This window comes from Chenopodium album, chromosome 22 (genome assembly GCF_948465745.1).
Source record: "Chenopodium album chromosome 22, dcCheAlbu1.1, whole genome shotgun sequence".
NCBI lineage: Eukaryota > Viridiplantae > Streptophyta > Magnoliopsida > Caryophyllales > Amaranthaceae > Chenopodium > Chenopodium album.
Window position 1 is genome coordinate 36,537,282 of NC_137855.1, and position 25,481 is coordinate 36,562,762.

The 25,481-nt window shown below is 35.6% G+C and overlaps 2 protein-coding genes and 1 pseudogene across 2 annotated transcripts; all 3 read left to right on the forward strand.

The window, feature by feature from the left end:
• On the forward strand, positions 1-12,309 carry LOC145604294 (putative sesquiterpene synthase). Its single transcript, XM_081660217.1, has 11 exons — positions 1-23; positions 493-539; positions 678-760; positions 808-832; positions 5,466-5,542; positions 7,835-8,108; positions 8,655-9,030; positions 9,460-9,678; positions 9,801-9,939; positions 11,333-11,581; positions 12,019-12,309. Exons 1-11 carry the CDS (start codon positions 1-3, stop codon positions 12,307-12,309), a joined length of 1,803 nt encoding a protein of 600 aa, XP_081516343.1.
• A 456-nt stretch (positions 12,310-12,765) lies between these two features.
• LOC145604295 (uncharacterized) lies at positions 12,766-13,619 on the forward strand. The gene is made up of 2 exons (XM_081660218.1): positions 12,766-13,501; positions 13,591-13,619. The coding sequence occupies exons 1-2, from the start codon at positions 12,766-12,768 to the stop codon at positions 13,617-13,619; spliced, it is 765 nt and encodes a 254-aa protein (XP_081516344.1).
• Positions 13,620-23,431: 9,812 nt separating this feature from the next.
• On the forward strand, positions 23,432-25,481 carry LOC145604297 (cytochrome P450 71A14 pseudogene; annotated as a pseudogene).

The following is a 25,481-nucleotide window of genomic DNA, read 5'->3' on the forward strand; positions in this document are numbered from 1 at the left end:
ATGGTATCAGAGTCAGGTCCACGGTATGGGACCTCAAATGATTTGTGTATTACTAGGCCCAAAGTTTAGGACCTTTAATGGCATTAAGTATTCTGGGCCAAATTAAATTGGATCAAGTGATCCTTGAGTTAAAAGGGACCTTACATGTGAGGGGGAGTGTTGAAGAATAAACCTCACAAGTGTTACCACATGTATGTGTCCCACTTTGATTGAAGAAGAGAGAATTAAACACTTTATAAGGCTAAGGGGCTACTCCTCCTATTGCCATATGGTTTTGGGATGGAACCTCCTTGGACTTGTGAAGTGAACTCTCTCTCTTGGTTTGCGGGTGTGGCCTAGGCCCGCGTTTAACATGGTATCAGTCACTCAGGTTAATTAATTCCCATTAACCATGGTCGGTGAAGATACTTTACTACCACCGCTGGGCTTCTAGACATGTCACTTGTGATGATGTGTGGTTATTTGATGTTCATGATGTCTTGTTTTGTCCAGTTGGTCTTCCGAATGGCAAATCAGTAATGGCCACAAAAGAGGGTTCGGTCAGTTTTTCGACCAAAATAGTTCTTAAAAATGTGCTTTTTGTTCCGGAATTGAGTTGTAACTTAATTTCAATATCGCAATTGATTGATGATTTGCATTGTATTGTCCAATTTAACTCTTTTATGTGTGCTATACAGGATCAGTCGGGGACTTGATTGGAACGAGTATTAGGCGAGATGGACTTTTGTACTTTAATGGAGCAGAGTCGTCGGTGCAACATGTTTAAGTGAATGCGGCTTCTTCTACCTTGGAGTGATGGCATAAAAGGATGGGACATCCGTCAGAAAAAGTGGTGAAGCTTCTTTCTTCGGTACGTCATTGTAAGGGTGATTTGAATAAAGTATGTAAGGTGTGCTTTCGTGCTAAACATCCCAGAGACAAATTTGCTGTAAGTGAGAGTAAGACTTCTAGAATTTTTGAAAAGGTTCATTGTGATTTATGGGGTTCGTATAGACACCCTTCTTCTTGCGGTGCTCGTTATTTTTTAACAATTGTTGATGATTTTTCCCGTGCGGTTTGGGTTTATGTATTCATTGATAAAATCGAGGTGTTTTGTATGTTTATTTCGTTTGTTGCCATGGTTGATAGACCATTTTCTCAGACAATTAAAATAGTTCAAAGTGATAATGAGACAAAATTTAATTATTTGCGTGATTTTTTTAATGCCACCGACATTTTGTTTCAAACTTCTTGTGTTGGAACTCTACAACAAAATGGGCGGGTTGAGAGAAAACACAAACATATTTTGAATGTGGCAAGAGCTTTGAGATTTCACGCCAATTTACTAATTTATTTTTGGGGGGAGAGTGTTCTCCCGGCCGTTCATTTAATTAATCGAACTCCCTCTCCTTTACTACACAATAAAACCCCTTACGAAATTCTTTTTAATACTTGTCCCTCATATGATTCCATTTGTACTTTTGGGTGTCTATGTTTTGTACACAATCAAAAAACAAAGGGGGATAAGTTTGCAAGTAGGAGTCGTAAGTGTATTTTCTTGGGGTATCCTTTTGGGAAGAAAGGGTGGAATCTCTTTGATCTGGATTCGAAAGAATTTTTTGTCTCTCGTGATGTAAAATTTTTTGAAGATGTGTTTCCTTTTCTCGATCCGGCTTCTTCTAATATAGTACCAGAAAATATTGTGCCTTTAAATGATGTCATCGACTATGATTTTGCGGAGTATATTGATGAGAATGATGACCCTCAACATGTTGGGAACATGGTCGAGGGTGAGAATAGTAATGAAGAAGAAAAGGGGGGAGTGGGTGATACGTCCCACACCACAGTTCAATCAGCAGGGATGGCTGCACCAGCAGGGCAGCAACAGCTCACTCAAGAGTAGCAATCCCACGACCTGGCAGTGGGCACCGCAGGCACCCTGCAGCAAAATGGCTGCTGGCCGCAGGGGGGTGCAGACCATACTGCTATGCCGTCAGTCACCGAAAACATGCAGCAAGCTTCTTCACTTGCAACAAATTATAAACAGCAAGCATCTTCGCCCGTCATCGAATGTGACCAACCAATTTCTCTTGAGCAACCTGTTGATTTAAATGCTATATAATTGGGTCGTGGATATGTGACACATACTATTCTTGCTCAAAGTCCATCTCAAGCATCGGCTGATACATCGTCTCCAAAGCATCCCTCAGGTACTCCCTATCTTATAGCACACTATATAAATTGTGACATGTTTTCTGTGAATTATCGCAAGTTTCTTGCAGCTGTTGTTCTGGAAAAGGATCCAAAATCCTTTAAAGAATCCATGCAATCAGAAGGTTGGCGACAATCTATGAAAAAGGAAATAAGGGCATTGGAAGATAATGGGACTTGGACATTAGAGCGTCTTCCTCCCGGCAATAAAGCTCTAGGCAGTCAATGGGTGTACAAGACGAAATTTTTGTCTAATGATGATATTGCACGTCTCAAGTCCCGTCTAGTTGTCTTTGGTAATCATCAACAAGAGGGCATTGATTATGGTGAGACCTTTGCTCCGGTTGGAAAAATGACTACTGTTCGCGCTTTTCTTGCTATAGCGGTTTCTAAAAACTGGGAGATTCAGCAGATAGATGTTCATAATGCTTTTCTACATGGTGATCTAGAAGAGGATTTGTACATGAAATTACCTCCAGGTTTTGAGAGCTCGGATCCGAGCTTGGTGTGTCGTTTGAGAGAGTCTTTGTATGGGTTGAAATAAGCTCCGAAATGTTGGTTTGCAAAACTCACTACGGCTTTGAAAGGGTACGGTTTTATTCAATCTTACTCTGATTATTCTCTTTTCACATACACTAAAGACAATGTTCAGATTAATGTCTTAGTTTATGTTGATGATCTTATTATTTCTGGGAATGATTCCGCTGCATTAACTATATTCAAATTAAAGATTATCTTGGTGATTGTTTCAAGATGAAGGACCTTGGTCCTTTAAAATATTTTTTGGGCATTGAAGTTGCTCGTGGTAAATCTGGTTTGTTTTTGTGTCAACGGAAATACACCTTGGATATTGTTTCAGAAGCAGGATTGTTAGGGGCAAAACCAAGTGGATTTCCGATCGAGCAAAAAACAACAAGCTTAGCCTTGCTAGTGGTGAGGTTCTAGCGAATCCCGAGTCATATCGCAGACTAGTAGGGCGGTTCATCTATCTCTCAGTTACAAGACCGGATTTGGCATATTCTGTTCATATTCTCTCGCAATTTATGCAACAGCCGCGCATTGAGTAATGGGACGCGGCTCTCAGGGTAGTTCGTTATTTAAAGGGCACCCTAGGACAAGGTATTTTTTTGAGTGAAGATAGCGACCTGACTTTGCAGGGTTGGTGTGATTCAGATTGGGAGGCGTGTCCTCTTAGTCGTCGTTCTTTGACAGGTAATTGGCTTGTGTTTCTTGGTCATTCTCCTATTTCTTGGAAAACCAAGAAACAACCTACAGTTTCCTATTCTTCCTCTGAATTCGAGTATCGATCAATGGCGTCGATTACACATGAGTTGAAATGGTTAAAAGCTTTGCTTTTGAGTTTGGGTGTCCAATACCCCAAGGCGATTAAGTTTTTTTTTTTGTGATAATCAATCTGCTTTACATATAGCTCGAAATCCAGTTTTTCATGAACGTACAAAGCACATTGAGATTGATTGTTTTGTTCGTGATGCCATTACAGAGGGCTTAATTGCTCCTTCCTATGATTCCACTAAGGATCAACTTGCAGATATTTTCACTAAGGCGCTTGGGAAGACTCAGTTTGATCATCTTCAAGTTGGGCATTTACGATCCCCATGCTCCAACTTGGGGGGGGGGGGGGGGTATTGCGGGATATATTTCGATATATTTTGAGAGTATCATAGGATATATTTTGTTCCCTATTTTATGCCTAGAATATCTTGTGAATATATTTTAGGTAGTTTCCTAATTCTATCAAATTAGGGGAATAGCTTGTATTATATATTTGGATGAGAGTAATCAATACAATTCAAGCTTTGATGTTTAATACAATTTGACAGCAACATAGAGTTGTATATATTGACGTCAAAGAAAGAATCAATCGTTTTGATTCATCACTTTTCTTAATGGAACAATAAATTCATTTTATACAAACACCTATTTTCAAGGATATTTTTGTTTAATTCAAATTATGTATTTGTTAAATTCGATTATCGTTGTAGATGGCGTATGACTTTTTATTAATGATTAATTTTAATATTAAAAAAAAATGTGAAATGGAGGCAATATATGTAATTAACCAGCTTTAGCACCAACCTATCCACAGCACTGTGCATTTTATGTTTGGCCCATTAACCTAACAAGTAACAACCCACTAACCCAGATATTATCAGCCCAAATTTCTTTGTATTCAAAATGAATACTACACAAGTCTATGTTTCTGATTTTCTATACATATTGACTAGAGTCATTCTTTCGTGGACACTGGAGTACTGTACAACAATCTAAGATTCTAAGATCTATCGATTGCCTTCTGTTAAGCTTAACTATATAAAATAAATTCTTCGATTGTAAGTCCATAATTAAAAGTCGTTTTGATAAAAAGTTACCCTAAAATATTCAATATACAGTATGTGTACACTCAGTTTATATAAAAATGTTTTACTGTTTTACATGACACTATATGTTTTTTAAATATAGATCAAAAGTATAGTTAAAGTAAGCACATAACCAATATAAAAGCCAACCTGTTACAATTATTAAAAAATGAAAATCATGCTTTTATTTTAAAATGGAAGTAGTAGATGAAAGTGGAGTGTTTTAGGGTTGATAAATAGTTACTTTGTACTCTGTAATAAATGGGTAACATACTTAGAGCCTGTTCTCATTGACTGAACTCAGCTGAACTAACTGAATTGAACTGAAATGAATATTTTATAAGAGAAAGGAAATTAGAAGCTGAACTGAATTTCAACGTATGAGAATAGACCCTTACTATGTGGAAGAACGTAAGAACCGAGGAGGGAAGAGCATCTATATATATTTTGGAATTTTATTTCTGGGTAAGTGATACCCGCTTACCCATGATCTAACGTGGCCACGTGGGTACGCTCCTAGTCACATTATGAAGCTATAAAACGCAGCTCAAGCAATCTGATTGTTCACGAAAAAAATTAAACCAAAGAAAAGAAACTCCTACTCGAAGCAAATTACCTGTATTCACTGTAATATTTCTATTCCAATAAATATTATAGTTATACTCCGTAAAAGAGTTAAAACCTACAGTGTGAACATAGTTACCTAGCTTTTTTTGGTGTTTAGAGTGTTACAACAATGGGGCGGGGGTGAGAACCGATCCTAAGATCTTCTAAAACTGGAAAGGAAGCTCTAGCCACTTGAGCTATCCTTCACTCTCAACCTTGTTACCTAGTAGGTCGGGTTTAAGTGATTTTTTTTTTTCACTACGCTTTTTAAATTTGTTATGGATAATAAAGGAGTTGTTCGGCCTCTTGCAAATTACCACCCCGACATTTGGAGTGACACTTTTTCCAACTACACAGCTTTAGATGAGGTAAATTGTATAAATTGTTCTGTCTTGTGTTTCATGAATAGTTTTTTTTTTTTTAATTTTTTTTTTTTAATTTTTTTTAAACATGTTTCATGAATTGGTAATACTCCTATTGTTTCCGTGTGAAAAAAAAAAACTCTGTTCGTTATTCCTACTTTTAATGTAGGTTACATATTGTTGAGCCCATGAAAACCCATATGTGAGTGAAAGTGTTGTCACACATTAAAAGACTATAAATTGAAGAGAAATATTGGGATGTGATCCCACATTGAAGAAAAAAGAAAGTCGTGTTCAATTTATAAGACTAAGGGGCTACTCCTCTCATTGCTATATTATTTTGAATTGGAACCTCCTTAGTCATATGAAGATGGGTGTGACCCAGACCCGTTTAACAAATTTGTTTTTGTTTTAAATTTAATATTCATAAGTTATAAAATTACATTTATTATTGAATCTCAAAATAAATAAACTTTTTAGTAGAGCTTGTTCACATTACCACTAATGTTGTTATACTAAAAAAAAGACACTATATATATTTAACTAAATACAAGTTATTACTTATTACGTTGAAATAAAGATCATCTTGTTATAATGAAGGCTATTAGAGAAATATATTATAAAAAGAGTTTTAATATACTAGATTTATATAAATAATAAAGGTCATTACATTTATTGTTCAACATAATATCAGTCTACAAAATGGGGGGGGGGGGGGAGGGTTCAAAAATAGTATTATATTTATATATAGGGAAATTCTCTTTGGTAGACCTCTAATAATAAACATTCTCAGTGGTAAAATGCAAAAAAAGTTAATATCCTTGGTAAATTATGTTTTAAAAAGTTAAGTCAATGGTAACCTTAATCAATGTAATTAGGCTTTTCTTAACCATGGTTAACCATTCTAAGTAAAAAAAAGTTGTGATGCCTAAAATATCCCCATTCTAAAATTAATTAAAAAAATAAAAATAAAAATCACCACCCTACCACCACCTTCCCTACCATCCGGCCACCATCCCGTCTCCTCCTCCCCCTCCCTTGCACGCAGCTCCCCCCCCAGCCAGACGGCCGGCGTTCAGTTCACCCCTATTCCCCCACCAGGTCGAAACTCCCACACAGCCCCGATTCCACCCCTTCCCGACCACCGCAGCCTACCTCCACCACCCAAAACTCCCACAATTCGCAGCCAAAGAACCCCGACACCCAACCCCGAATACCAGAAAACCCCCCACCCCGATTACCCAACCCCCACCCCGACACCCCAAGTACCCAACCCCGACACCCAACCCCGATTACCCAACCCCCACCCCGACACCCCAAGTACCCAACCCTTTCGACCACCCTTCCCTATCTTCTCTCCTTTCTCGCACCTCACCACCATTGAAAACGATGAAAAAAAATCGAACTAAATTTGTGAATTTTTGATAATCGAAACCCTAATTCCTCACAATTGAATAAGAAATTATGTGAATTGCATGTAATTGAAACTAATTTGATGTTTGTTGAAGCAAAAGGTGTCGCTAGTGGGGATTTAGGGTTTGGGGTTTGTCGTTTCGGGAAAGGGTGTGGGTGGGGGCTGGTGGTGTCGAGGGTAGGGGAAAGGGGAGGGGGGATGAAGTCGGCGGTAGGGGAGGAGGCCGTGCGCCGGTTGGTTAGGGGGAAAGGGACGCTGGCGGTTTTCAGGCGGTGGGGGAGGGGGGCTGCGTGCAGGGGGAGGGATAGAGGTGGTGGTGGCGGGGTGGTTGGGAGGTGGTTCTTAACTATGGTTAACCATAGTTATGCTTAAAATGCTAATTATTTTGCTAAATGTTACCATTGACTTAACTTTTTAAAACATAGTTTACCAAGGATATTAACTTTTTTTGTATTTTACCACTGAGAATGTTTATTATTAGAGGTCTACCAAAGAGAATTTCCCTTATATATATTTCTAATATTGAATTTAAAACTTAATTTATTTTTTGTGGAACTTTAACTTTTTCCAAAAAAAAAAAAACCTATTTTTTATTAATCTGAATTTATTTTTACTAAATATTATGATTTTAAACTTTGGATAAATAATCTATATTCATACAATTCGAACTTAGATAACATCAGATGAATCAAACAAAGTCTTAATTAGAAAATGATGACAATTTGTTTATTTGTAGGTTGTTGAATAAGTTAGGAAGAAGATTAAGTTCGTTGTTTAATATCAAAACCCGTAAACAATGTATAAGACCATTATAAACTTGTTTACTTTCAAATTAAATCTTTCATTAAGGTTTTAAACTTGTACATACTTTTATTTTATTGTAGGTTACTCATAACCAAAAGGAGCAAGAGGTGAAGGAGCTCAGTGAGGAGGTGCAAAAAGAGCTTTTGGCGGATGCTAAGGATTCAAAAGAAAGGCTTATATTCATTGATGCAATTGAAAGATTAGGGGTGTCCTATTACTTTGAAGAAGAAATTGAGGCAAACTTACAACAATTCTTCAAAAATGCCGTTGTTGGTGATTGTCATATGGAAGACCTCCATTATACCTCTCTACGATTTCGTCTCTTGAGACAACATGGCTTCTATGTATCATGTGGTAAGGCTAAGGCCACTTCTATTATCTATAATGTAGGGTTTTCTTTTTATGTGTCATGTCAAAAATTCCTCATTTTTTCAATTAATTAGTTATATGGCTTACTAAAAGGATTTATCTTTTTGCTTGTTCTACTTTTTTAGTTGTACCATATTGAGTTGGCACATTTAATTTGAACAATAATACTTTAATTATTTATAAGCAAAAAAATACAAAAGTTGGTATTTGTAAAAAAATCATATTGAGACAAATTTAATTATATTGCACCCGAGGGTATAATACGAAGTATATAGAAAGCACTTCCTCTGTTCCTAAACAATAGCTAGCAAGTTGCAACAATTTTTATTTGTACATGTGCCAATACATAAATTTGACCATTATTAGGTCATTTACAGAATTTCTACTCTACTTTCAACATCATTGCAAGTTGTAGCATGTTATTTTGTGCTTTAGAGTAGACTTGCATGTCTTATATATAAATAGTTACATGATAAATTAAATAACATTGCTATTAATCTACACTATACATTCAATGATGAATTGCAACAGATGTCTTTGACAAGTTCAAGGATGAGAATGGAATCTTCAAACACTGTTTAACAAATGATGTGCAAGGGATTCTAAATTTGTATGAAGCCTCCCACTTGAGATTACGAGGAGAGATTATACTCGACGAAGCCCTTAATTTTACCATTACTCATATGAAGTTCTTGGCTAAAAGTTTAAGCTCTCCTCCCTTGGTCGAACAGATAACACATGCTTTAAATCGACCCGTCTACAGATGCACTACAAGGCTAGAAGCTAAGTATCAAATTTCCATCTTTGAATCTGATGCTCCTCATCATCAAGTTTTGCTAAGACTTGCCAAATTAAGTTTCAACTTGCTTCAACTTCTACACAAAAAGGAGCTTAGCAACCTAATAAGGTAATTATCAAGTTTAAATAAAAATGTATTAGGTCATGCATGATTATTTTGATTAGTACAGGTAATTGCTAATATAAAACAGTACTAATTATGGGAAGACAATTTCTGATTCTTGTAGTGTAATATTTGTATAAACTTATACTATGTTCCCACTACTAGTTGTTATTTTGTGCAATGCATGAAATATTTTAGAAATAAAAAGGATTGAAAAATAATAAAGAGAGTAATCTAGTTCAATAACTTATTTTTCAACGTGAGCCCAAATGTTACTAAAACATCATTCCGAATCTAACAATGAATTTTTTTTTATATTTTAATACAACATTTATATTATTGTACACAAACGTCGATTTTGTGTACTAAAGATCCTACAATTTTGAACTCTAATTGTATGTTTCTTTGTTGAGTATACTAATATTGAGCGCGCAGGTGGTCGAGAAGCTTAGACTTTACAGGAAAATTTCCCTTTGCTAGAGACAGAGTAGTGGAGGCCTACATTTGGACATTGGGAGTGTATTATGAACCCAAATATTCGTTTGCTCGAATAATACTAAACAAGATGTTCAAGTTGATAACTGTAATAGACGACACGTATGATGCATACGGTGTTATTGATGAGCTTGAACCGTTCACTGAAGCAATCCTTAGGTTTGTTCTAAAAAAGAATTTCTAATTCTAGATCCCATGTATGTTCGATAAATATATGTTTATTATTTGTATATAGTTTTAAACAAATGAATTAATTAGAAAATTACTCAATTGAATTTCAGATGGGACATCAATTGTAAGAATGAACTCCCAGATTACATGAAGTTGATATATCAAATTGTGCTTGATACATTTCAAGAGTTCGAACAAGATTTGGCTTTTGAAGGAAGGTCTAATGTCGTTAATTATCTCCGAGAGGAAGTAAGTTAAAATTTAATTGTTCGATTAACTCTTTTTTCGAAATTGTTTTTTTTATTAAGAAATTTATCTCTAATTAGACTTTTTGTTTAATATCCTCTATCAAGGACAAACCTATTAAGGGGCCTAAGTGGCACCGACCCCACCAAAAATTAATTTTTTTTAAAATAATTTAGGTAAAGGTGTAAATTTTAACGTTAAATACAATTTTAATGCGATAATAACATCAAATTAGCTTGTAATGCATTGAGTTTGAGCAAAAAGTTTTGGGTTCAAGTTTTCATTTAATTTAAGCATTTTATTTATTTTTTTTATTTAGTGGCCCTCCACACTAAATATTGTACATCAATCTCTATTACTGTACCTTATTGATTAAATATTCAAATCATGGTGAATCCTTGATTTTAGTGAGAATCTCTTTGATATCTTGGAAATCATACGAATAAACCTATTATAATCAAGGAGAATATTAAGGTTATTCCCAAGATACCAGCATGATGATGAAGTGTATTGATATGGTTAAAAAAGAATCGATATTGACTAGGTCAATCCTAATAGAAAATTAGAAATAGCCAATTTCTTTTTGTTTGTTACTTTTGGTATCTTCACTCAAGGAGAGAAACTATAACAATTAAGAATCTTGTATAGCTTATGAACAAAATATTCATGGGGTCAATCTTATTTCTTTAGTGTCAGATGCATAGTTAATTAAAAAATACTTACCTCCGTTTTTTTAATTGACACGTATTTTTGTTTAGAAAGTTTATTTTTAGTTGACACGTTATCTTTTTAGGTAAGTTTTATTGTTTTTTTAGTCTACCCCACTTGCTTTATCTTTCCTCTAACCAATATATGTGCCTAAATTGAACGCGTTAATTAAAAAGATACGGAGGAAGCATGATCAATTAAGATTTGGACGAAGTAAACTATTGACTTAAGCAAAAATCTTTCTCCCAATACCTGATGGCTTCATTCCTTTTATTTTAGTAATGGTTTAATTAATTTCTAAAAGAAGCAAAAGAAAATAAGTATCCCTTTCATTTCTAACGAGCTATTTTTGTAAGTTTGATTTAGCAAAGTGATTGCTTAGCTTGAGAATGAATAATGATGAGATTATATAATTTGAGCTAATTACTATATTTCATTTACCTGCTTTAGAAGACATATGTGCATGCAATGCATGCATTACATTTCTAAATCTATGTAAACTAAATGTTTTTAAAAAGAATGTAAAAATTAAAGACAAAATTATAGGAGGACAATTACCTGGCCTCACTCCTTGGATTAAATGATTGCTTTTTTCTCCTACAATTTATTGAGCTTCATAACTTAATGCTTTATAAATCTCCTTTTAAAATCTATACTTTTTTTTTTTTTAATCTTTTGTCACATACAGTTGAAGGTTTCATGCCAAGCCTACCTACAAGAAGCTAGATGGTGTCATGAAAAGTATATCCCAACATATGATGAGTATATGATGACCGCGACTGTTACTTCTGTATACTGTTTAATGCTCATGGCGACTTACCAAGGCATGGGAAATATTGCAAGTGAAGATAACATTGAACGGATCCACAAGTATTGCAAAGCTGTGAAAGCAACATGTATACATGCTAGGCTCTTAAACGACATGGCAGGACACAAGGTACATTATCAAACCCTTACATTATCTTTCTCTTAAAATAAAAAAGGCAAATCTAATTAGGGTTGTCTACTATTTGGATAAAGAAATTGGAAAATATTCATGGGATCAATCTTATTTAATTAGATTGGACTCAAATTTAATAAATTGATTTCAATTTAGATTGGATTGGACCTATATCCAAATTTAACACCAAATATGTATTGTTAAATCCGTCAATCACATACCCTCATTAACAATGTAGGGTTAATTATGATGTTAATAAGAATGATAAATAACACCAACTTCATAAACTGTAATGACGACCCTCAAAAAAAAAAAAAAAAATGTAATGATAACTAATGACTAGTTCTAGTGCTCTACATACTAATTGACATGCATGCTTCCAATCAATATTCAGTTTAAGTTATTCTTTCTTCCATGCTCTTTGGCACACACAGTTTCAGAAAAAGAGAAACCATGTTGTTTCGGCTGTGGAATGTTATATGGAAAACTTTGGTGTGACCGAGGAAGAAGCTTATAAAGAACTTCAGCAACAAGTAGAGGGAGCATGGAAAGATTTAAACGCGGAAATGTTTAGGCAAACCAGTGTTCCCATGCCTTTGCTAACAAAAATTCTCAACATGTCTAGGGCATTGTACGATGCTTATAAGATGGGTGACGATGGCTTCACTGTGGGCGAATCCATGATACCTAAAATTGAAGCACTTCTCATAGAACAAGTTATATAAGAGCATGTATGGTAAGATTAAAATTCTCAAATGGATTAAAATGATCAACCAGAATCATTGATGAGTGGCCTTGACATTATGGTATTTTATTATTATCTTTTTTTTTTTTTTTTTTTTTTTTTTTTTGGCATTATTATCTGAGTTATGGAGAACTATATGGAATTGAATGTTTTGTTACTGTGAGCTATATTTGTTGTACTTGTTAGGAGGATATGATAGAATCTTCAATATGTTATCTTTAGGCAAGATATATTTGCTAGATATTATATTATCTTATCTTAGGAAAGGATATTATTTAGTTTCCTAGTTTGATTTGGTTTGTTCCTTGGGGCACAAGATCCTCTTGTATAAATATCATTGAGCTATGAATAATAGAGGCAAGCTATTGAATCGTAATATTATCATGGTATCGGAGCCACGAGGTTCTTAATAAATTTTTTTTAACCACCGTATACAATGCCTCCCGGCGGTGACAATCCACCGCCACCACCACCTAAAATTGAACCAAACTCCCCGTATTATCTAGGCCCTCAAGATCGTCCTGGTGACTTCATCACTTCCCAACGCCTAAAACTAAACAACTTCAACGATTGGTCTCATGCAATTTTTATTGCCTTATCTTCCAGGAGAAAATTTGGATTCTTGGATGGTACGATCAACACCTACGCTCCACCTTGTACGAAGGATGACTGGGTCACGATACAATGTATGCTCGTGTCTTGGCTTATGAACACGATTGATCCAGAGGTGAGGTCCATGCTTTCAAATTATGACAACGCCAAAAAGCTTTGGGATGATTTACATGAGCGATTTGGTCTTGTTAATGGACCACGGATACAACAAATTAAATCCGAAATTAATCGGTGTGAGCAAACCAAAACAATGCCAGTAGCGGTGTACTTTAGCAAGCTCTCGGTCTTGTGGGATGAACTTGATAAGCATGAGCCCTTGATTGCTTGTAAGTGTGGCAAGTGTACTTGTGACATAGGCAAGAAGCACGCAAACAGACGCGAAGGGGATCGTCTCCAGCAGTTCCTTCTCGGCCTTTACTCTGACTATTATGCGGCTCTTCGCTCTACTCTTCTATCACAAGAGCCTTTACTCTCCTTAAACCGTGCCTTTCAAACTATTGCCCAGGAAGAACGGGTTCGAGGAATTGCAACATTAAAAGACGAGGCTCCGGAAGTTACTGGTTTTGCTGTACGGTTGGAGAGCACCTCCAAGCCTCGTCTATCTCGCGCGGAAAGGGCAGCCTTGGTGTGCACTTTCTGTCACAAAAAGGGGCACGATGCTACAACTTGCTTCGATAAGCATGGTGTGCCCCCATGGTATATTGAAAAATACGGCTCGAAGGAGGACCCTCGTGGGTCTACTCGTGGCAGAAGCACGCCTGTCAAGGCCAATGCAACTCCACCACCTGCTGCGCCATCATCCACCACTGCCTCGGCTTCTTCTCCGCTTCCGCAACTCACTCCCGAGCAGTGGCAAGCCGTCATGGCTGTTATGGGTAACGCGCCACCTCCTTCTCACCGCTTGAATGGTAAGTGGATTATTGACACCGGTTGCTCTCACCACGTCACCGGTGATTTTTCTTGTTTATTGGATGTTCGTGATGTCTCCCCATGCAATGTGGGTCTTCCGGATGGTACTAGTGTGATTTCTATGAAAGAAGGAGTCGTGAAATTAACAGACAAAATAATTCTTCACAATGTGCTTTTTGTTCCTAAATTAAATTGTAACCTAATTTCGGTTTCACAATTGTGCTCTACTAATAATTGTGAAGTCATAACTAACTCTAATACATGTACTATACAGGACCAACGCACGAGGGAGGTGATTGGAACGGGTGATCTCAAGGATGGACTATATTATCTCCGGGAAGAAACTTCTATTGCGGCTATTTCAGTTGAAGACACCTTGAAACTGTGGCACAAACGGCTGGGTCACCCTTCTGAAAAAGTTGTAAAATTACTTCCTTTTCTTAGTAATTCTAGTGCTCATTTAAATAAAGATTGTGAAGTGTGTCATCGTTCTAAACACACTAGAGACAAATTTCCTTTGAGTGATAATAAAGCTTCCCGTATTTTTGAAATAGTGCATTGTGATTTATGGGGCCCTTATACCGAACCTTCTTCTTGTGGTGCACATTATTTTCTGACTTTGGTAGATGACTATTCCCGTGCTGTATGGATATATTTATTGGTTGATAAAACTGAGGTCTTTAGAATATTTATGTCCTTTATTGCCATGATTGATAGACAATTTTCACAGAAAATAAAAATTGTGCGTAGTGATAATGGAACCGAATTCTTTTGCTTGAAAAATTATTTCCTAGCACAAGGTATCCTGTTTCAAACCTCTTGTGTTGGCACACCTCAACAAAACGGGAGGGTAGAGAGAAAACACCAACACATCCTTAATGTTGCACGTGCCCTTCGATTTCAGGGGGGGTTACCAATATATTTTTGGGGGGAGTGTGCCCTTGCGGCCGCTCATATAATAAATCGCACTCCTTCAGTTCTTTTAGGCAATAAAACACCGTATGAAATGTTGTTTGGCACCCCACCTTTATTTAATGAATTACGAGTATTTGGCTCTTTGTGTTTTGCTCATAACCAAAAGGCAAAAGGGGATAAATTTGCAAGTCGTAATCGTAAATGTATATTTGTGGGGTACCCTTTTGGGAAGAAAGGATGGTATTTATTTGACTTGGATAAAAAGGAATTTTTTGTTTCTCGTGATGTTCGTTTTTTTGAGGATGTGTACCCTTATTTGGATGCCGAAAGCACCAATATTGATATAGCTACGGATGGTATGAATTCTACAATAAATATGGAGGAGAGTGTGGATTTTTTCACTCCTATTTTCGACAGTGAGGAGGGGGACTCTATGCCGCAGTCACCACCTGCTCACACCCCTCACTCACTGCCGCCCACACCCACCACCCAGCCGCACAGCCCCATCACGGCTCCTGACACGTCTGCTGTACGGACAGCAGGTGGTGAGGACTCCACGGCACCCGAGCCAATGGGGCGTGGCTACCGTCCGAAGTATGCAAACCCAAAATATAAAGATTTTGTTACTCACACTCATGTTGCTCGAAATAGTCCATCCGACGCATCACTCAATCCAATTACTACTCCTCCCTCAGGTATGCCGTATCCTATAGCACATTATGTTAGTTGTGATAAGTTTTCTGCAAAACACCGAAATTTTGTTGCAGCTTTAACAGGTGGGAAGGAGCCAAGATCTTTTAAAGAGGCAATGCAAGATCATGGTTGGCAAATGGCCATGAAAGAAGAAATGCGTGCGTTAGAGTCTAATGGCACGTGGACCTTGGAAAAATTACCTCCCGGGAAGAAGGCACTTGGGAGTCAATGGTTGTACAAAATTAAGTACAATTCCGATGGTAGTATTGAAAGACTAAAAGCAAGATTAGTTGTCTATGGAAACCATCAAACCGAAGGCATAGACTATGGTGAAACTTTTGCTCCGGTGGTCAAGATGACCACGGTTCGTGCATTTCTTGCTATTGCCGCCTCTAAAAATTGGGAGTTGCATCAAATGGATGTTCACAATGCGTTTCTTCATGGTGATTTATATGAGGAAGTCTACATGAAACTTCCCCCGGGTTTCACATCTGATGAGCCGGGTCTTGTTTGTCGTCTTCGGAAATCTTTATATGGCCTTAAGCAAGCTCCTAGATGTTGGTTTGCAAAATTAACTTCGGCCTTGAAAAAGTATGGTTTTACACAATCATACTCTGATTACTCTCTATTTACTTATACAAAGGGGTCGGTGCAACTTAATGTTCTAGTTTATGTGGATGATCTAATTGTTGCAGGGAACAATTCTATGGCGTTGCAATTATTTAAAAATTATTTGAGCAGTTGTTTTCATATGAAGGACTTAGGTGTTCTCAAGTACTTCCTTGGGATTGAGGTAGCAAGGAGTAAGACTGGCTTATTTTTATGTCAACGCAAATATGCTCTAGATATCATATCGGAAACCGGCCTATTGGGGTCAAAACCGGCTTTAACACCCATCGAACAAAATCACAATTTGGGGCGTGCTACAGGCCCTACTCTTGCTGATCCGGAGCCGTATCGAAGGTTGGTGGGTCGGCTAGTCTACTTGGCTGTTACACGACCCGACTTGACATATGCAGTTCATGTGCTATCTCAGTTTATGAAGGAACCGCAGCAGGTGCACTGGGATGCTGCAATACATGTTGTAAGGTACTTGAAAAGTAGTCCAGGGCAAGGCATCTTGCTACGTGCTGATGGTGATCTCACTCTTGAGGGGTGGTGTGATGCGGATTGGGCAGCGTGCCCCATCACACGCCGATCAGTCTCGGGGTGGCTGGTCTTCTTGGGTCGCTCTCCTATAGCGTGGAAGTGCAAGAAACAACCGACAGTAGCCACCTCGTCTGGAGAGTCCGAATATAGGTCCATGTGTGCCATCACCATGGAAATGAAGTGGCTAAAAGGGCTACTCTTAAGCTTAGGTGTGCAACATCCTCGAGCCATACCAATTTTTTGTGATAGTCAAGCGGCCATTCATATTGCTCAAAACCCGGTTTTCCACGAGCGTACAAAACATATCGAAGTTGATTGTCATTTTGTCCGTGATGCAATACAAGATGGTCTCATTGCTCCTCATCATGTGCGTACGAATGAACAACTAGCGGATATTTTTACAAAGGCACTAGGAAAGCCTCAATTTGATCACCTACTTAGCAAGTTGGGCATCTTTGACCCAAGTGCTCCAACTTGAGGGGGGGTGTTAGGAGGATATGATAGAATCTTCAATATGTTATCTTTAGGCAAGATATATTTGCTAGATATTATATTATCTTATCTTAGGAAAGGATATTATTTAGTTTCCTAGTTTGATTTGGTTTGTTCCTTGGGGCACAAGATCCTCTTGTATAAATATCATTGAGCTATGAATAATAGAGGCAAGCTATTGAATCGTAATATTATCAGTACTCCACATTAAATTTTTGATATTTATTAATGTACTCTTAAAAGTTTTTATGTGGAATATTGATTAGACTTTTTTATTTTTGAATTGGCTATAAATTTATAGCACGTACTTGAAACATAATGTACTTGTTTTTGTATCTTATTCATTAGATTTCAATTGTTGAATAGCTATGTGATCAACATTCAACAATACAGTCTTTCGGAGATTAAGGGTTGAGATGATCGATGTATTCGTACCATCCTCTTTTTTTTTTTTTTTTTAAAAAAAAAAAAAAAAAACAGATGTATTCGTAATTTCGTACTCCACCATTTTCTCACAGGTTAAAATAATTTAGAGGCAAAGCCTTCCATTTTATTTTATTTTATTTTTTCTTTTAATTATTTTTTTGGTTTAATTCTTACTTACTTCGTAATTTCCCGCACTTCCAGGCTTTGCACTAATATTGCTCGTAAGACTTTTTTTTTTTTTTGAAAGAAGTGAAATTTGTTTAAAATATTGTGACTTCATGTCTACTTTAAAAATAGAACACCAAGTTGTTCAAAAATGAAGGAATTTGGTGTGTTAAGACAATGAGGAGCCACTGACTTGAAAACGATAATTCACAACCGGGTTGCACATAGTATTTGCCGTATCATTCCCTAGAGTTTACGCAATGCTCTCACAATACACTAGACACTTTAATTAGGGTGAGTGGTTTCTAACTCTCCTCTGCCGACGCTGGTCGAAGTTTTTGGGCAAGGCATAGGCAAGAAAGGAGCTTGCCCGGCCTTTGGAGACACATAAACTTGCCCAAAACATAGGATCTGTGTTTAGCTTTTGTGTAATGAAACGTTTATGGTGCACTCGAAAGAACATACATTATGCATATGTGTAAAGAACACATGAAAAAAAAAAACATTACAAATATTTGCAAAGAGACGAGCATAATATATTCTTTGAGTTTAATCATCATGTAATGAGCAATGTTTTTATATATATATCTACATTGCATGATCAAAAGACAAATTCAAAAGACATTTCACAATATTTAATGAACATTATGTCAAGAGATGACGACCTTTCTTAAGAGGAAAAATTACAAACAAAACAAAACAAAAAAGTTACGAGGTTTTTGCTCCTATAACTGCTCAAACACCTCTAAAACCGACATTTTCATCCTCAAAACTAACACAACCCGCTTGAAACTTGCCTGCACCACGCTAAAACCACCCTCCAACCAAGAAAATCGCCATCGCATATGTCGAAACTACCCCCAACAACTCGGAATATCTCCCAACCACCTTGAAAATAGTCTTACCTCCTTGAAAACGAACCTTCGCAATGGTCTTGGGGGTGTTTTCAGGTGGGTCCAACACTGGATAAATAGGTCAACGGTAGAAATCCGGCTAATGGTACTATTTTCCAATATTTACCTTTTAATAAATATATATTTTTGATAACATTTTTTTTATTAGATAGTTTCTCACAAAATCTGAGTTTTATTATTAAGTAGTTTTTCATAAAAAAAATTTATTAGATAAATTATGATAATTTTAATATGATTTTTTAATTAACAACTACTTAACAATTGGTGCAACATATAGCTAGAATTGGTATAGCTTAAGAATATGATGTGACATGACAAACTATTAAATGAATTAGCTTCCTACTTTGTACTTATACCATTTATGGAAAAAGATACATGCAGCCCGCTGCATAATTTATTTTCTACCTTATCAACACCAACACTTAGCAATACAATTAATTAGTATTGTAGTTTGATTAACGAAAAAGCTACACATACATTGAATGTATGTGGCTCCCACATACATTGTGACATGGTAGCATTTTATTGGTTCTTTTGAAGGGACCCAAAATCCATTAGTTTTCAATTTTCATTCAAATTTGAATAAAAATTCAGGTTTGAATTTTAAATTAATTGTTATTTCCAATGCAATTAATTTAATTTTTTTTTTTTTGCAAAAAAAAAAAAAAAATAAAAAATAAATTAAAAAAAAAATCATTTATGCAACACTCGATGAGCAATGCAGAGGAGAAATCAACAGTATTTTCTCATGATCTTATTTTCTGGTGATTTCTCATCCAAGACGTGTTATTTTATGCAACACTCGATTGATGCGGTTTAGTTGCGGTGGTGAATGAAGATTAATTGGAGCGAATTGATGCTGCTGTAGTGGTTGTTGCGGTGGTGATTGGAGGTGGTTTGGGCGGTTATGCGAAGTGGTGGGAGGTGCGAATTGGTGAGCTGAGAATGCGTTGTGGTGACGGTGAATCGAAGGGCTGCCGAATTCAATTGGTGGCTAATGTTGCGAGTTGGCTGGGGGCAGAGGTGGTTTCAGTTGGGCAATTGATGAATGCAGGGGAATTATGAGAGAAGGAAATGCAGGGGAATTGGTGATGTTGTGTGGTGTAGGATAGTGCAAGGTGTGGTGATTGTGGGGTGTAGGATAAGCTGCTAGCAAGAGGGCAATTTGACCAAGGATCCGAAAACACCTACAACCAAAAACAAACATCACCACGAAAACACCTTTCACTATCCTAATTTGACCAAGGATCCGAAAACACCTACAACCAAAAACAAACACAAGGGAGAATCGGGACAAAGACTATAATAATAAAATATAACGAAGTAAAATAAAAGGTTAAACTAAAATAAAATAAAAAAATGGGAGAAACTAGGAATTATTAAATAAAAACTATTAAAAACTACGAAAATACTCGAATTAAGAGACAAGAGACGAGCATAAGAGAAATAAAGAACAAAATGAGCTAAATTATTGAAAAATAAGCCGAAAACGACTCTAAAAACACCCCTAAAAATGACATAAAAGTCACATCTCAACAATAAAAGTATATTTGGTAACCACGGTAAAATTTACTACAGTACAAATTACAATCGGAGCAACATTTTGTATTTGTTTGGTAACATATTTTGTTTAACTGGTATCCCAATATAATTAATTAGTAGTTGAACAATGTCTAAAGATAGAGTTGGAAACAAGTCCTCTAAATATTATTCAATACGTAGTATTTTTATTTTAGTTGTTATAAGGAAATTATTCATGATATACAATTTCGTCCTAAATAAAGTGATATCCTTATTTAGACGAAATGTACGTATGTGGTAGATCATCGGTTTTAAACACAAATTCAAAACAAAAATTAAATATAATATTCGAAACTAAATATTTTATTATTATATGACACTTTTTTTAGTAACAACCCTTTTTATAAAAAAAAATGAAAAGTAATAACCTCTTATTAAAAAAAATTAAATATGTCGTAAACACATGGAATATTTAGTAATAAGTGGCATATTTACTGAACTAAGCTTAACTGAATTAAATTGAAGTGATTGGAGCTGAACTGAATAGAGCTTAAATGAATATTTTATGAGAGAAGGAAATTAAGAGCTGAACTAAACTAAACTGAACTAATTGAAGCTAGACTGGGCTGAACTGAACTTAACTGGGATTAAGCTGTAGTGAACATGCCCTTAAACTCTTAATTAATTTATTTAAATCTTCAAATCTATAAAGTAAATCTACTACACTTATAGTGTAACTCTCAAAGGCCTTAATAATGTTTCAATTTTGATGTTTACAAGCATATAATTCATCCTTTTAAAAAAAACATCCTTTTTTTTTTTTAATAACACTTTGTATTTATTTTATTAAGACTTTGTATCTAACCTTACTTGTTTTTATTAACACCTTGTATTCATTGATACTATAAGCAAACTAGTCTTTTCCACATATTTAATATGAGTACATTTTTTTTTTTGAAACATAATATGAGTAAACTAGTATACGTAAATATGATAAAATTAAATAAAAAAAATTAAACCAACTTATTTAGTAACGCAAATAAAAAAGATTAGTTATAAACATACGGGAGTATTTAGCAATAAGTGATAAAAGTTTGCGTGTAACCTTCGCTTTTGTGATTTTATATTAACTCTCAATTATTTGATTAAAAACCTTCAAGAAAGGAATAAAACCCTCCAATGTATGAATTAATCCATGCAACACTTGATAATTGTATAATTGTAGTTAACACCTATTTAATTTTATATAATTCCTTATATGTAATAAAAATATAAACTGTTTTTTTTTTGTATGTTTGAAATTTTTATAGTAACAATAATGATAAATTACTAACAATTCTTTAAAAAATTTAACAAACATATTAAGGTTAAAATTGTCCAACTTCATAAATTTTTTGAAAATATATCGATATGGATGTCTATAAAAAAGATCTTTAAAAATTAATTTCATTGGTTTTTTTATAATAGTTTTTTGATTTATAGTTTGTAAAATATCGTCAAATGAAGTATTATTCGATTTTTATAATAAACCTCTCTCTTCATTAATGACGTTGACTAGGGTGCTATTTTCTCAGTAAACAAATTGTATATTTTAGTAACCTAAAATATTTTTTTGGTAACAAAAGAAAAATTACTTGGCGCTAATGAAATTTGTCCCGCCTTCTTATGGTAAATGGCGCCAAAAACAAAAAAATTTCCCTCTTAATTTTCCCTCTCATTTTTTTAGCTAATGATGAGTTGTCAATCTTTAATTGGTAATGTATGTTGGGACCACATACATTCAATGTATGTGTATCATTGTCCGTTTGATTAACTGTCAAGTTTGATTAATTAGTCACCACATGCTGTAAATTGGTAGCGTTAATCTCGGATTCAGGGGCACATGACATCTTTTAAACACTTGACATCTCGAGGATTGCTGTACTTGTTTATTTTTGAAGACTTGATGTGTATGTACAAAGTGTACGAGTAAGATTGTTCCATGATTTTCTTCACATGAAGTATTAATGATTTTTACATTTTTTTTTTATTTTTGAAAGAACATTAATGATTTTTACATAGGAGTATGTATATATAAAGTATATATCGTAGACTAATATTAAGTGTGACTTAATGACTTAGCCTCCTACTTCATACAAGTATATATAATTCATTTTCAATCTTATCAACACCAACCCTTAGCAATACTATTAATTAGTATTGCAGTTTAATTAACTGTCAGGTTAGATTAATTAGTCACCAAAGGCTGTAAATATGTAGCGTTGATCTCGGATTCATGGGGAACATGACATCTTTTTGACACTTGACATCTCGAGGATTGCAGTACTTGTTTATATTCGAAGACTTGATGAGTACGTGTACTTTATAAGATTGTACCATGATTCTCTCCACATGAAGTATTAATAATTGTTACATATGAGTATGTATATGTGAAATTGTGAAGTATATATATTGTGACTTTGTGAGTTCATAAAGAAAGTAAGTGTGTAGTAGTCATGTAGAGATTAAAAAAGATTTTAAATCATTAGCATGAACGTAAATAATCCTCTTGGATTAGACATATTTGGATCGTGGACAAAGCTTTCTCATCCAACCCTTAGACTATTGCTATCAACTGCCCACTTTAATCTGCTATATATGTGTACGAATTATGATGACAATGATCTTTGTCATTTGGATTCTCCGAAATGGTACTCCATCCGTCTCTTTATTAATGTCCACTTTCTCACTTTCTCTATATTATGAGAGTAATAAATGATAGAAAGTGAACATTAATAAAGAGACGGAGGGAGTAGTATTTTTTACTAACTTTTTTCACATAAATGTCAATTAAGTTTTTTTAACTTATTAATACTCCTTCCATTATTGTAAGTACAACAACTCTAAACATGAAAATCTTTTATACTCTTACTAATAAAAATGAAATGGTTAAATTAAAAACATGTTTATTACAAGATTTGATCTTGTAACCCCAATTCTCAATATGAAAGGCAATGAAGAACTATGTTATATATCTTTTTAAAAATGAAGTATTGTTGACTCAAATTTTGTACCTTTGAAAAGCGAGGATGCCCCAATTCTTCATGGTAAGAATCAATTTTTGCTTCTCACATGGCATTTTCGTAAATAAATCAACAACTTTATTCAACCGTGAAACCCACAATAATGAAAAAGTTATTGATTTATTCACGAAAATGCCCCCATGAAAAGCAAATTTCGTTTCTCACCATGAGAAACAGGAATTTTCCTTTGAAAAACTTTTATAAATCATGTACAAGTCATTTTGAATCTCCAAATCAAATTAAAATGTCTTTGAACCTTCTCGCTTTTGTTCCCTTCATACTCTTCGCAATCTTTCTATACAAATGGCTTCTTTCAACCAAGCGCAGCACAATGCTGCACTTACCACCCAGCCCACCAAAGCTGCCTATCATAGGCAACCTCCATCAACTCGGTAAATACCCTCAACGCTCCCTACGATCCCTTTCTCAAAAGTACGGCGATCTCATGTTGCTCTACTTAGGCAACAGACCGACCCTTGTCGTGTCTTCCGCAAATGCAGCCGAGGAAATCACGAAGACACATGACCTTGTGTTTGCCAACCGGCCTAACTTAAGATTCATCAACAAAATCTTCTACGGTGGTAATGATGTAGCTTTTACTTCATACGGAGAAAAATTTAGGTACATGAAGAGCATCTGCGTGACGCAGCTACTGTCCAGGAAAATGGTGCAATCTTTCCGACCTATAAGAGAAGAAGAGGTTGCTCGAGTTATCGAAGAGATCAAGAGCTATGATAGTTCAATTATAAACTTGTCCGGAATTTTGTTGGCGCTATTCAAAGGGGTTATAAATAGGACGGCCTTAGGAAGGACGTGCACCGGTGTTGACGAAAATGGTATCGACTTTTATAAGCTTATAAAGGAGCTTATGGAGGTAATGGGGAAATTAAGTGTGGGAGATTACGTTCCTACATTAAGCTGGGTTGATAGATTGAGTGGCTTGGAAAGGCAAGTCGAAAATGTGCGGAAACAATTTGATGATTTTATTGAAACTATAATTCAAGAGCATGAGATTCGGTTGGATGCAAATCAAGTGTACGCTGATGAGGGCGACGATAAGGGACAATGTATCAAAGACTTTGTAGACGTTTTGCTCAAAGTTCAGAGAGAAAGCCCAAACTGTCTTTCAAGAGATAACATCAAGGCCATTATACTGGTAAGCCATTCTCACCTGACTACATTTTTTTTTTTTTAAAGAGATAACCGGGGCCCACACAGCCCATCCTATCACAGTAGGAAACTGTGGGTGGGAGTGCCCAAGTATGTGTAGCTTCACTGTGCTATTCACTCACTGCACAATGTAACTACATACCATTACCATGCTTATAAAACTCACTATGTTTTTTAGTTCACCGTATAATTTTAAGCTATGATGTTTAGTTCTTCATCGTATTTTTTAAGCACCTTATCACTTACGAGTATTTCATTTCAGATTAGAAAAAAAAAAAAAAATCGAATCATATGTTATTAATTTAAGTAGAATTTTTTTATCGTTACATATCTTTAATTTAGTACTCCATAATGAAATTTTATGAAGCTACAATTACATATTTGAATAATACACATAGAAAGTTAAAGTTTAGTTAAACCACAATAATACTAATATAAGTTTTTTTCAAATTCATTATACCATATAAATTCACGACATATAAATATATTTTACTCAGGACATGTTTGTTGCTGGGACGGAAACATCTAGCACAACTTTGGTCTGGGCAATGACGGAATTAATAAGGCATCCTAAGAAAATGAAAAAACTACAAAAGGAGATAAGGGACAATGTCAAAACCAATACAAGAAGATTAAGCGAGGATGATTTGGAGAATATGAAATATCTTAAGGCAGTGATCAAGGAAACACTTCGACTACATCCACCTGGTCCTTTGCTTTTATTTCGTGAATCCTCCAAAGATATCAGAATCGGAAACTACGACATTGCTGCAAGGACTCAGGTTATAATAAACGCATGGGCAATCCAACTCGACCCTCAATATTGGCAAGACCCTTTTGAATTCCATCCTGAAAGATTCATGGACGATGCCTCATGTGTTGATTTGAGGGGCCAACATTTTCAATTTATTCCGTTGGGAGCCGGGAGAAGAGGTTGCCCGGGGGCATCATATGGCATGGCTAGCGCCGAAATAGTATTAGCTAGCCTTGTTTATGAGTTCAATTGGGCATTACCATACGGAAGACAAGGAGAGACATTAGACGTTGAAGAAAGTCCAGGCTCTATTGTTGGACGACTAAATCCTCTGATGGTCATTGCGACTCCAACTAATATGCACCAGTGA